Source organism: Neoarius graeffei, chromosome 14, assembly GCF_027579695.1.
Source record: "Neoarius graeffei isolate fNeoGra1 chromosome 14, fNeoGra1.pri, whole genome shotgun sequence".
In the NCBI taxonomy this organism is placed as follows: domain Eukaryota; kingdom Metazoa; phylum Chordata; class Actinopteri; order Siluriformes; family Ariidae; genus Neoarius; species Neoarius graeffei.
The window spans coordinates 44,412,220-44,425,329 of NC_083582.1; the positions used below are offsets into that span (position 1 = coordinate 44,412,220).

General features: G+C 41.6%; 2 protein-coding genes across 2 annotated transcripts; both read left to right on the top strand.

Moving 5' to 3' along the window:
- The first annotated feature begins 1,307 nt into the window (after nt 1–1,307).
- Nucleotides 1,308–3,135, top strand: LOC132897609 (interferon-induced protein with tetratricopeptide repeats 5-like). The gene is made up of 2 exons (XM_060938852.1): nt 1,308–1,371; nt 1,652–3,135. Exons 1-2 carry the CDS (start codon nt 1,308–1,310, stop codon nt 3,133–3,135), a joined length of 1,548 nt encoding a protein of 515 aa, XP_060794835.1.
- Nucleotides 3,136–11,281: 8,146 nt separating this feature from the next.
- Nucleotides 11,282–13,109, top strand: LOC132897610 (interferon-induced protein with tetratricopeptide repeats 5-like). The gene is made up of 2 exons (XM_060938853.1): nt 11,282–11,345; nt 11,626–13,109. Exons 1-2 carry the CDS (start codon nt 11,282–11,284, stop codon nt 13,107–13,109), a joined length of 1,548 nt encoding a protein of 515 aa, XP_060794836.1.
- Nucleotide 13,110: the final 1 nt, after the last annotated feature.

Below are 13,110 nucleotides of genomic sequence, written 5' to 3' on the forward strand. Positions count from 1 at the left end.
GCCCCAGACTGAGGGAGACTGACAGTCGTCTTGGAGTTTCTTCCATTTTCTAATAATTGCGCCAACAGTTGTTGCCTTCTCACCAAGCTGCTTGCCTATTGTCCTGTAGCCCATCCCAGCCTTGTGCAGGTCTACAATTTTGTCCCTGGTGTCCTTAGACAGCTCTTTGGTCTTGCCCATGGTGGAGAGGTTGGAGTCTGATTGATTGAGTGTGTGAACAGGTGTCTTTTATACAGATAATGAGTTCAAACAGGTACAATTAATACAGGTAATGAGTGGAGAATAGGAGAGCTCTTAAAGAAAAACTAACAGGTCTGTGAGAGCCAGAATTCTTGCTGGTTGGTACCAGCATCAAATACTTATTTCATGCAATAAAATGCAAATTAAATATTTAAAAATCATACAATGTGATTTTCTGGATTTTTTTTTTTAGATTCTGTCTCTCATAGTTGAAGTTTACCTATGATAAAAATTACAGACCTCTCCATTCTTTGTAAGTGGGAAAACTTTCAAAATCGGCAGTATGTCCAATACTTATTTTCCCCACTGTAAGTACAGTACATCTGTCCAAAACTTTCAAAACATTTTCTTTTCTTTTTTTAATGTTTATTTCTGCCTTTATTTTTGGATTTGTTTGTTTATTTATGTTCTGTGACTCCAGTATAGTGCTATGGGCAGAGAAAAGGAAACGAAAGTTAAAGAAAGGAGATTATTATCTTCTGCTTCTGTTTAATACTGCATAATGCACAATGTGCTGTTTTGTAAATTATGTTTTTAAGAATGAGTATGATTTGATATTTGAGACTCAGTAACTTCATTTACAATTTCAATCCAGATGTTTACATTGGGGCGGCACGGTGGTGTAGTGGTTAGCGCTGTCGCCTCACAGCAAGAAGGTCGGCGTTCGAGCCCCGTGGCCGGCGAGGGCCTTTCTGTGTGGAGTTTGCATGTTCTCCCCGTGTCCGTGTGGGTTTCTTCTGGGTGCTCCAGTTTCCCCCACAGTCCAAAGACATGCAGGTTAGGTTAACTGGTGACTCTAAATTGACCGTAGGTGTGAATGTGAGTGTGAATAGTTGTCTGTGTCTATGTGTCAGCCCTGTGATGACCTGGCAACTTGTCCAGGGTGTACCCCGCCTTTTGCCTGTAGTCAGCTGGGATAGGCTCCAGCTTGCGTGTGACCCTGTAGAACAGGATAAAGCGGCTAGAGATAATGAGATGAGATGTTTACATTGTTATTTGCTGATGTCATCCAAAGAGTTGAGGCTGCATTTGAAAAGAAAATATTTTCGGTTTCCTTTCCTGAACAAATGGGTGTGGATTTAAATCGCTTCTATCTGTATCACTGTAGTCTCCCTGATCTGTTTTCACAGTGTGAGATACACAGAGACTGAACACAATGAGATAAATGCTGTCATTCTGCCTGAATACTAAACCTTCCTTTCACTGAAAGCACCCATAAGGGTACATTTTGTTTCTACCTTTAGTCTGTATTTCTAACCTAATATGAATTAATGTTACAAAAATAATTGAAGGTACATAATTGGACCTTATGAACCACTCTTGTTCCACAGAGGAACTGTTTACATGTACTTTATTGATATAAAAGGTTTATATTGTTTTTTGTTTTTCTCTGAGAATTATACTATTTTAGTGAGTTTCATTCATGCATGTGACTCAGTTATTTCTTTCTCTACTAGTTCAACACAAGACACATTTTTCAAAACCAGACTTCTTCAGCTGGAATGCCATTTTACCTGGGCTCTGAACAAAAATGATGTAGATCTCACTGACCTTCTGAACAGGCTAGAAGAACAGCTTAACCTGGATCTTGGAGGGGAGACAGGAGCTGCACGTGCACACAGCTATAAGGGATTTGTGAAATTTCTTCTTGGCTCCAATACTGAGGCTCTCAGCAACTTTGAGAGATCTGTAGAGCTCACTAAGTCTCGTGGAAATGACTGTGACAAGTTGTTTGTTGTTGCTTATGGAGACCTTGCATGGTTATACTATCACATGGGTAATTTCACAGAGTGTGAAAGCTACTTGAGTAAGCTGAGCGAGATTAAAGTGAAATATCCATCTGTCCCATATGCTGAGGTGCTTGGAGAAAAAGGATGGACATTCCTTAAGTTTTCTCAGAAATATTATGAATGGGCGAAAAAGTGCTTCAAGAAGGCCCTGGAGCTGGAACCAGAGGACCCTGAATGGAATGCCGGCCTTGCTATTGCTCTGTATCGGCTGGAGTATAATCTCCAAAATTCAGCGGTGTCAACTGAAACTTCAACTGAAAATTCAACTGATCAGCTTAGATGGGCCATAGCCACGAACCCAGACGATGATGTTCTTAAGGTTCTGCTTGCACTTAGATTGACTGTTGACAAGAAGTACAATGAGGCAGAGAGCCTAGTGGAGCAAGCCTTAGAGAGCTCTCCAGAACATCCAAATGTGCTTCGATATGTTGCAAAGTTTTTGCGGAATCAAGGGTCTGTGGACAGGTCTATTGCCCTCCTAAAGACAGCATTAGAGAAAGTGACCAATGCAGCCTTTATACACCATCAGCTGGGGCTTTGCTATAAGCAAAAGATCCAGAATCTGAGGTTTGCAGGAAGCCACCACAGAACAGGTGCTGAAATTAAGCAAGCTCAAGAGCAGTGCATCTACCACTTGGAGATAGCGACCAAACTGAAGACTGGTTTCATCCTTGCTATGAGTGATCTGGCCCTCCAGTATGGGGTGAAGCGGGATATGCAGAGAGCAGAAGAAATGTTCCACAATGCATTTCAGACAGCTAAAGAAAGAAACGAGAACTGCCAGTATGTTCATCTCTGTTATGCAGAATTCCAGCAGTACAGTATGAAATGTGAGCCTGCTGCCATCAAACACTACACTGAATGTCTGAATTTAAATCCAAAGACATATCATGGGAAGAAAAGTGCTGAAAGTCTGAAAAAGATTGCAAAGAGAAGAATTGAGAACAACCCAGAGGATGGAGAGGCCTTTGGAATACTCGGAATCATTCATAAGGAACAAGGAGAAAAGCAACAAGCCATAGAGTGCTTTGAGAAAGCGCTGAGCTGTGAAGACAATGAGGATTATCTCAGTCATCTTTGTGAACTTCAGATTTCATTACAGTAATATTACAAATATCCTGTTTGATATATAGCCAATTATTTATACATTCATGAGAGTTAATAGTGACTGTATACTGTCTGAATTTAAAAAATATAAATATATATATATATATATATATATATATATATGTACACACAAACACACACGATAAGATATTAAGATTACTGTTATAATGAATAGATCATTAGTTCAATATGCTATTAATATTAAATGTAGTAATGGAAGAAGATGACTGCTTTACTCCCTATTAATGTTCTATTATTAAAGTTTGTCCTGCACTTTGTTTTGAAAAAATCACTTTCTTCTTATGGAAATTAAAGTACTTTTAAGTGAGAAATCATAACCTGTGTTGATCTCTTTCCTGCAGAACAAATATTGAGGTTTTTCACCCACGTGACCAAGTCATGTGATGCATCGTTAGGCTGCCATTTTGGACGTCACGGCTCGAATCAGTTTGAATGCGAGGAAGGCGACAAACGAAAAACATAAAAGAAAAAGGAGCGAGATGCAGAAAACACCTTCACTATCCAGCGACGTAGGGCATTTACAGGGCGAGCAGAGGGAGAGGTATTTGCAAAAATTGAGGTTAGCAGGCTTAGAGAACGACGTTTACCTGCTTCCACCAGGATTGTTCACTGACGTCCGGAAGTACACAAAGCCCTCGTCTTTACCTGACTTCGGCCCACATGATCTGTATACCTATGTCGTTAAAAACCCATCGCCATACACAGGTATTGATCTGAAAGCGTATAAGAGTTTGGATGCCTACAAATATTTTGTGTCAGGCTGGGTAACATGCCTACATCAGCGGGTCGTCCCTGGTGCCGGTGGTCGCCATCTTATTACAGCTAAGGTTTGTTCACGTTTTCATTTACTTTCGGTCCTCAGGATAAACAAAATGTTATTAAATGTCATTGAAATAACTTCTTAGTCTGTTGAGACATGGCCCGTTATAAATTTGCTGTTACCAGGCAATGACCAAGAACTGTATTATTAGGGTCGGTGTCTGTGTTGTAGCAGTGTACTAGCAGCTAGCTGTTAGCACTAGCTAATGTCAACAACATCATAGCTGGTATGTTACTGTAGCAATATTTACGTTCAGTCATTTGGATGACTGTTAAAACCTTTCAGTCTCAAGTTTTTCCTTTACTGTATTTACTAGTTTACTGTAATAATGATCCGGCAGCTATTTACACCGGATCCAGTGTAAATAGCTGCCGGAGCGCGCTCCGGCTTGCTCCCCCTCAAATTAAGCAGCGCGCTCCGGCTTGCTCCCGGAGTGCTCCGGCCAAGGTTCCGGAGCGCGCTCCGGCTTGCTCCCCCTCAAATTAAGCAGCGCGCTCCGGCTTGCTCCCGGAGTGCTCCGGCCGAGGTTCCGGAGTGCGTTCCGGCATGCTCCCCCTCAAATTAAGTAGCACGCTCCCGCTTGCTCCCGGAGTACTCCGGCCGAGGTTCCGGAGCGCGCTCCGGCAGCTATTTACACTGGATCCAGTGTAAATAGCTGCCGGATCATAATTACAGTAAACTAGTAAATACAGTAAAGGAAAAACTTGAGACTGAAAGGTTTTAACGGTCATCCAAATGACTGAACGTAAACATTGCTACAGTAACATACCAGCTACTATGTTGTTGACATTAGCTAGCTTGACCTTCAAAATGGCGGACACCGGGGCGTCACGTGACCCTGTGACGTCAGGTGAAATACCTCAATAGCCATAGACTAAATAACACGTTAGATACAACTGCAACTAAATGTGTTTCTTCTCTTTTTCCTTTTTCATTTTGTAGGAGCAAATACAGCTGTTAAAAAAAAAACTAGATAAACAGGTAGACACACCTGGTTATGAAATATGGACGTCTAATAAACACAGCTGTCTGTCAAGTTGTACATGCTCACATATTGTACCCTGATGGCTTAATACAAGACACTTATATAATGCATTCAGGAATAATGAATGTGTTGAGAGTGGATATACACACAGACATGAGTAATGTGGAAATGAAAGTAAACAGGACACTTTGTGCTGAAAGGAGATATGCAGAGCCTTTATTTTTAAATAAATTTCTGAGTGGATAGTATCTCCATCCTTTACTCTTGCATGCTGTAAAATGGGAATAAAAATATACTTTTGAGAGTTAAAAATCAACCACGAAGTTGGCAATCGAGCTGCCCCCACTGAGCCAGCCCTGAGTGCGTGACATCACAGCTGTCACCGGTTTTAAAGGTCATAGGCAACGGTCGGGGGTGAAACGTGGAATATCAACTTTATTGTCTAGAACAACCCAAAAAGCGAATTCAATCTGCCTAGTGTCTAATTTGCACCCTAAAATGGAATAAAACAGCTAAAATATACTGTTTTGCCCAATTTCCAAAGGTTTGTTTACATCTCACTTATGTGCACTTTCACTGCCAGTGAACCATCGTCGTGACGTCATTTGAGCCAAACAGACCGGGAGCAGTTCTGTGTTTACCTGCGAACCAAGCACACGTGTACGGACTTTGGTCGTGAGAGGTTGTGTAAAATGTCTGAAAGCGATAGCGATTTTGAAGTAGGAATTCTCCAAATTAAATATCGAGAGGTGAAACCATATATGTATGAACCTATGGCCATTGCAAAGCAATCAGTGAACGTGGTTCACTGGTTTGACTGTGCGGCTTCGGAATCGGACAGCGACTCGGCCGACTCTGATCGCGGTGACCCCGGACCTCAACAAGACTCGCTCCCAAATGATTTATCCTGGTAATTATGATAAATTCTTACTTTCGTCGTAATACTAAATAAGAGCCCTTTTGAAGAATAATTAAACCGCCCTCCCTAGTGGATATAGGTAACAATTACTGGACAGTGCACCGGTAGGCCACATTAGCCTGCCATCCGCGGCATTATACTATTTATAGCCTACTCTAAGCGAGAAAATATCCCTTTGTCTCCTTTCCACAATGACTGTACAGGATCCCTCAGGATTCTTGAGTCAAGTCAAGTCAACTTTATTGTCAAATATGCTATACATGCTCGACATACAGCACAGATGAAATTTCAGTCCGCTCTGACCCGCAGTGCAAACAGGCAATGCAATAAATAAAAATAGAATAACTGAAATAAACAATATAAACACACATATGCATACACACACAACCCCGATTCCAAAAAAGTTGGGACAAAGTACAAATTGTAAATAAAAACGGAATGCAATAATTTACAAATCTCAAAAACTGATATTGTATTCACAATAGAACATAGACAACATATCAAATATCGAAAGTGAGACATTTTGAAATTTCATGCCAAATACTGTCTCATATGAAATTTCATGACAGCAACACATCTCAAAAAAGTTGGGACAGGGGCAATAAGAGGCTGGAAAAGTTAAAGGTACAAAAAAGGAACAGCTGGAGGACCAATTTGCAACTCATTAGGTCAATTGGCAATAGGTCATTAACATGACTGGGTATAAAAAGAGCATCTTGGAGTGGCAGCGGCTCTCAGAAGTAAAGATGGGAAGAGGATCACCAATCCCCCTAATTCTGCGCCGACAAATAGTGGAGCAATATCAGAAAGGAGTTCGACAGTGTAAAATTGCAAAGAGTTTGAACATATCATCATCTAAAGTGCATAAGATCATCAAAAGATTCAGAGAATCTGGAAGAATCTCTGTGCGTAAGGGTCAAGGCCGGAAAACCATACCGGGTGCCCATGATCTTCGGGCCCTTAGACGGCACTGCATCACATACAGGCATGCTTCTGTATTGGAAATCACAAAATGGGCTCAGGAATATTTCCAGAGAACATTATCTGTGAACACAATTCACCGTGTCATCCGCCGTTGCCAGCTAAAACTCTACAGTTCAAAGAAGAAGCTGTATCTAAACATGATCCAGAAGCGCAAACGTCTTCTCTGGGCCAAGGCTCATTTAAAATGGACTGTGGCAAAGTGGAAAACTGTTCTGTGGTCAGACGAATCAAAATTTGAAGTTCTTTATGGAAATCAGGGACGCCGTGTCATTCGGACTAAAGAGGAGAAGGACCACCCAAGTTGTTATCAGCGCTCAGTTCAGAAGCCTGCATCTCTGATGGTATGGGGTTATATTAGTGCGTGTGGCATGGGCAGCTTACACATCTGGAAACAGAACCTCTTCATCTGTCCACACTACAGCGAAGCGCTACAGTACCGATACTGTACCGGTACGAAACCCATACATTTGTGGGTTTCGTACTGATACAGTTATACCGCTACAGTACCGGTATAGTTGCTAGTGTGGACAGGTGTTGCGGTACGAAAGTAGTATCGTATCGGTACAAAATCCCTAGTGTGGACAGGGTAATAGAGATAAACAACCATTCACACTTACATTCACACCTACGGTCAATTTCGAGCCACCAACTAGCCTAACCTGCATGTCTTTGGACTGTGGGGGGAAACCAGAACACCTGGAGGAAACATGGAAAGAGACACGGCGAGAACATGCAAACTCCACACAGAAAGGAAGGAAGGAAGGAAAATTTATTTCTAAAGCACATTTAAACACAGTTTACACTGACCAAAGTGCTGTACAGAGTGTAAAAATAAATAGATATATTAAAGCCGCTAGCGGCCTTGACGGGCCCTCGCACGTGTGGTTCCGCAACCCAGGACATTCCACCACCCAACAAAACAGTCACATGTCATATACTCATCAAATATTCAAAGGTGATGTGCATGTTGCAAATGCCATGACTGCTTGACGGATGAGAGATAGACAAAGACTGTGTGTGTGTGTGTGTGTGTGTGGTGTGAAAATGTACATTTATATATGTACAAAACTATACATATGTCTCCTCCTTATCTCTATCTCACGCTGTAATCTTAAGTCATCTTAGCTTTCCTGTGTCTGCAGTGTGTGTGTGTGTGTGTGAATGCAGAGTTTTCATATGTCTGCAACAAAATGCACAATGATGGGGGCTCTACAATCCCGATTCCAAAAAAGTTGGGACAAAGTACATATTGTAAATAAAAACGGAATGCAATAATTTACAAATCTCTAAAACTGATATTGTATTCACAATAGAACATAGACAACATATCAAATGTCGAAAGTGAGACATTTTGAAATTTCATGCCAAATATTGGCTCATTTGAAATTTCATGACAGCAACACATCTCAAAAAAGTTGGGACAGGGGCAATAAGAGGCTGGAAAAGTTAAAGGTACAAAAAAGGAACAGCTGGAGGACCAAACTGCAACTCATTAGGTCAATTGGCAATAGGTCATTAACATGACTGGGTATAAAAAGAGCATCTTGGAGTGGCAGCGGCTCTCAGAAGTAAAGATGGGAAGAGGATCACCAATCCCCCCAATTCTGCACCGACAAATAGTGGAGCAATATCAGAAATGAGTTTGACAGTGTAAAATTGCAAAGAGTTTGAACATATCATCATCTACAGTGCATAATATCATCAAAAGATTCAGAGAATCTGGAAGAATCTCTGTGCGTAAGGGTCAAGGCCGGAAAACCATACCGGGTGCCCGTGATCTTCGGGCCCTTAGACGGCACTGCATCACATACAGGCATGCTTCTGTATTGGAAATCACAAAATGGGCTCAGGAATATTTCCAGAGAACATTATCTGTGAACACAATTCACCGTGCCATCCGCTGTTGCCAGCTAAAACTCTATAGTTCAAAGAAGAAGCCGTATCTAAACATGATCCAGAAGCGCAGACGTCTTCTCTGGGCCAAGGCTCGTTTAAAATGGACTGTGGCAAAGTGGAAAACTGTTCTGTGGTCAGACGAATCAAAATTTGAAGTTCTTTATGGAAATCAGGGACGCCGTGTCATTCGGACTAAAGAGGAGAAGGATGACCCGAGTTGATATCAGCGCTCAGTTCAGAAGCCTGCATCTCTGATGGTATGGGGTTGCATTAGTGTGTGTGGCATGGGCAGCTTACACATCTGGAAAGACACCATCAATGCTGAAAGGTATATCCAGGTTCTAGAGCAACATATGCTCCCATCCAGACGACGTCTCTTTCAGGGAAGACCTTGCATTTTCCAACATGACAATGCCAAACCACATACTGCATCAATTACAGCATCATGGCTGCGTAGAAGAAGGGTCCGGGTACTGAACTGGCTAGCCTGCAGTCCAGATCTTTCACCCATAGAAAACATTTGGCGCATCATAAAACGGAAGATACGACAAAAAAGACCTAGACAGTTGAGCAACTAGAATCCTACATTAGACAAGAATGGGTTAACATTCCTATCCCTAAACTTGAGCAACTTGTCTCCTCAGTCCCCAGACGTTTACAGACTGTTGTAAAGAGAAAAGGGGATGTCTCACAGTGGGAAACATGGCCTTGTCCCAACTTTTTTGAGATGTGTTGTTGTCATGAAATTTAAAATCACCTAATTTTTCTCTTTAAATGATACATTTTCTCAGTTTAAACATTTGATATGTCATCTATGTTCTATTCTGAATAAAATATGGAATTTTGAAACTTCCACATCATTGCATTCCGTTTTTATTTACAATTTGTACTTTGTCCCAACTTTTTTGGAACCGGGGTTGTATTTTGGTCTCATCTGACCACATGACCTTCTCCCATGCCTCCTCTGGATCATCCAGATGGTCATTGGCAAACTTCAGATGGGCCTGGACATGTGCTGGCTTGAGCAGGGGGACCTTGCGCGCACTGCAGGATTTTAATCCATAATGGTGTAGTGTGTTACTCATGGTAATCTTTGAGACTGTGGTCCCAGCTCTCTTCAGGTCATTGACCAGGTTCTCCCATATAGTTCTGGGCTGATCCCTCACCTTTCTCATGATCACTGATACCTCACAAGGCGATATCTTGCATGGAGCCCCAGACTGAGGGAGACTGACAGTCGTCTTGGAGTTTCTTCCATTTTCTAATAATTGCGCCAACAGTTGTTGCCTTCTCACCAAGCTGCTTGCCTATTGTCCTGTAGCCCATCCCAGCCTTGTGCAGGTCTACAATTTTGTCCCTGGTGTCCTTAGACAGCTCTTTGGTCTTGCCCATGGTGGAGAGGTTGGAGTCTGATTGATTGAGTGTGTGAACAGGTGTCTTTTATACAGATAATGAGTTCAAACAGGTACAATTAATACAGGTAATGAGTGGAGAATAGGAGAGCTCTTAAAGAAAAACTAACAGGTCTGTGAGAGCCAGAATTCTTGCTGGTTGGTACCAGCATCAAATACTTATTTCATGCAATAAAATGCAAATTAAATATTTAAAAATCATACAATGTGATTTTCTGGATTTTTTTTTTTAGATTCTGTCTCTCATAGTTGAAGTTTACCTATGATAAAAATTACAGACCTCTCCATTCTTTGTAAGTGGGAAAACTTTCAAAATCGGCAGTATGTCCAATACTTATTTTCCCCACTGTAAGTACAGTACATCTGTCCAAAACTTTCAAAACATTTTCTTTTCTTTTTTTAATGTTTATTTCTGCCTTTATTTTTGGATTTGTTTGTTTATTTATGTTCTGTGACTCCAGTATAGTGCTATGGGCAGAGAAAAGGAAACGAAAGTTAAAGAAAGGAGATTATTATCTTCTGCTTCTGTTTAATACTGCATAATGCACAATGTGCTGTTTTGTAAATTATGTTTTTAAGAATGAGTATGATTTGATATTTGAGACTCAGTAACTTCATTTACAATTTCAATCCAGATGTTTACATTGGGGCGGCACGGTGGTGTAGTGGTTAGCGCTGTCGCCTCACAGCAAGAAGGTCGGCGTTCGAGCCCCGTGGCCGGCGAGGGCCTTTCTGTGTGGAGTTTGCATGTTCTCCCCGTGTCCGTGTGGGTTTCTTCCGGGTGCTCCAGTTTCCCCCACAGTCCAAAGACATGCAGGTTAGGTTAACTGGTGACTCTAAATTGACCGTAGGTGTGAATGTGAGTGTGAATAGTTGTCTGTGTCTATGTGTCAGCCCTGTGATGACCTGGCAACTTGTCCAGGGTGTACCCCGCCTTTTGCCTGTAGTCAGCTGGGATAGGCTCCAGCTTGCGTGTGACCCTGTAGAACAGGATAAAGCGGCTAGAGATAATGAGATGAGATGTTTACATTGTTATTTGCTGATGTCATCCAAAGAGTTGAGGCTGCATTTGAAAAGAAAATATTTTCGGTTTCCTTTCCTGAACAAATGGGTGTGGATTTAAATCGCTTCTATCTGTATCACTGTAGTCTCCCTGATCTGTTTTCACAGTGTGAGATACACAGAGACTGAACACAATGAGATAAATGCTGTCATTCTGCCTGAATACTAAACCTTCCTTTCACTGAAAGCACCCATAAGGGTACATTTTGTTTCTACCTTTAGTCTGTATTTCTAACCTAATATGAATTAATGTTACAAAAATAATTGAAGGTACATAATTGGACCTTATGAACCACTCTTGTTCCACAGAGGAACTGTTTACATGTACTTTATTGATATAAAAGGTTTATATTGTTTTTTGTTTTTCTCTGAGAATTATACTATTTTAGTGAGTTTCATTCATGCATGTGACTCAGTTATTTCTTTCTCTACCAGTTCAACACAAGACACATTTTTCAAAACCAGACTTCTTCAGCTGGAATGCCATTTTACCTGGGCTCTGAACAAAAATGATGTAGATCTCACTGACCTTCTGAACAGGCTAGAAGAACAGCTTAACCTGGATCTTGGAGGGGAGACAGGAGCTGCACGTGCACACAGCTATAAGGGATTTGTGAAATTTCTTCTTGGCTCCAATACTGAGGCTCTCAGCAACTTTGAGAGATCTGTAGAGCTCACTAAGTCTCGTGGAAATGACTGTGACAAGTTGTTTGTTGTTGCTTATGGAGACCTTGCATGGTTATACTATCACATGGGTAATTTCACAGAGTGTGAAAGCTACTTGAGTAAGCTGAGCGAGATTAAAGTGAAATATCCATCTGTCCCATATGCTGAGGTGCTTGGAGAAAAAGGATGGACATTCCTTAAGTTTTCTCAGAAATATTATGAATGGGCGAAAAAGTGCTTCAAGAAGGCCCTGGAGCTGGAACCAGAGGACCCTGAATGGAATGCCGGCCTTGCTATTGCTCTGTATCGGCTGGAGTATAATCTCCAAAATTCAGCGGTGTCAACTGAAACTTCAACTGAAAATTCAACTGATCAGCTTAGATGGGCCATAGCCACGAACCCAGACGATGATGTTCTTAAGGTTCTGCTTGCACTTAGATTGACTGTTGACAAGAAGTACAATGAGGCAGAGAGCCTAGTGGAGCAAGCCTTAGAGAGCTCTCCAGAACATCCAAATGTGCTTCGATATGTTGCAAAGTTTTTGCGGAATCAAGGGTCTGTGGACAGGTCTATTGCCCTCCTAAAGACAGCATTAGAGAAAGTGACCAATGCAGCCTTTATACACCATCAGCTGGGGCTTTGCTATAAGCAAAAGATCCAGAATCTGAGGTTTGCAGGAAGCCACCACAGAACAGGTGCTGAAATTAAGCAAGCTCAAGAGCAGTGCATCTACCACTTGGAGATAGCGACCAAACTGAAGACTGGTTTCATCCTTGCTATGAGTGATCTGGCCCTCCAGTATGGGGTGAAGCGGGATATGCAGAGAGCAGAAGAAATGTTCCACAATGCATTTCAGACAGCTAAAGAAAGAAACGAGAACTGCCAGTATGTTCATCTCTGTTATGCAGAATTCCAGCAGTACAGTATGAAATGTGAGCCTGCTGCCATCAAACACTACACTGAATGTCTGAATTTAAATCCAAAGACATATCATGGGAAGAAAAGTGCTGAAAGTCTGAAAAAGATTGCAAAGAGAAGAATTGAGAACAACCCAGAGGATGGAGAGGCCTTTGGAATACTCGGAATCATTCATAAGGAACAAGGAGAAAAGCAACAAGCCATAGAGTGCTTTGAGAAAGCGCTGAGCTGTGAAGACAACGAGGATTATCTCAGTCATCTTTGTGAACTTCAGATTTCATTACAGTAAT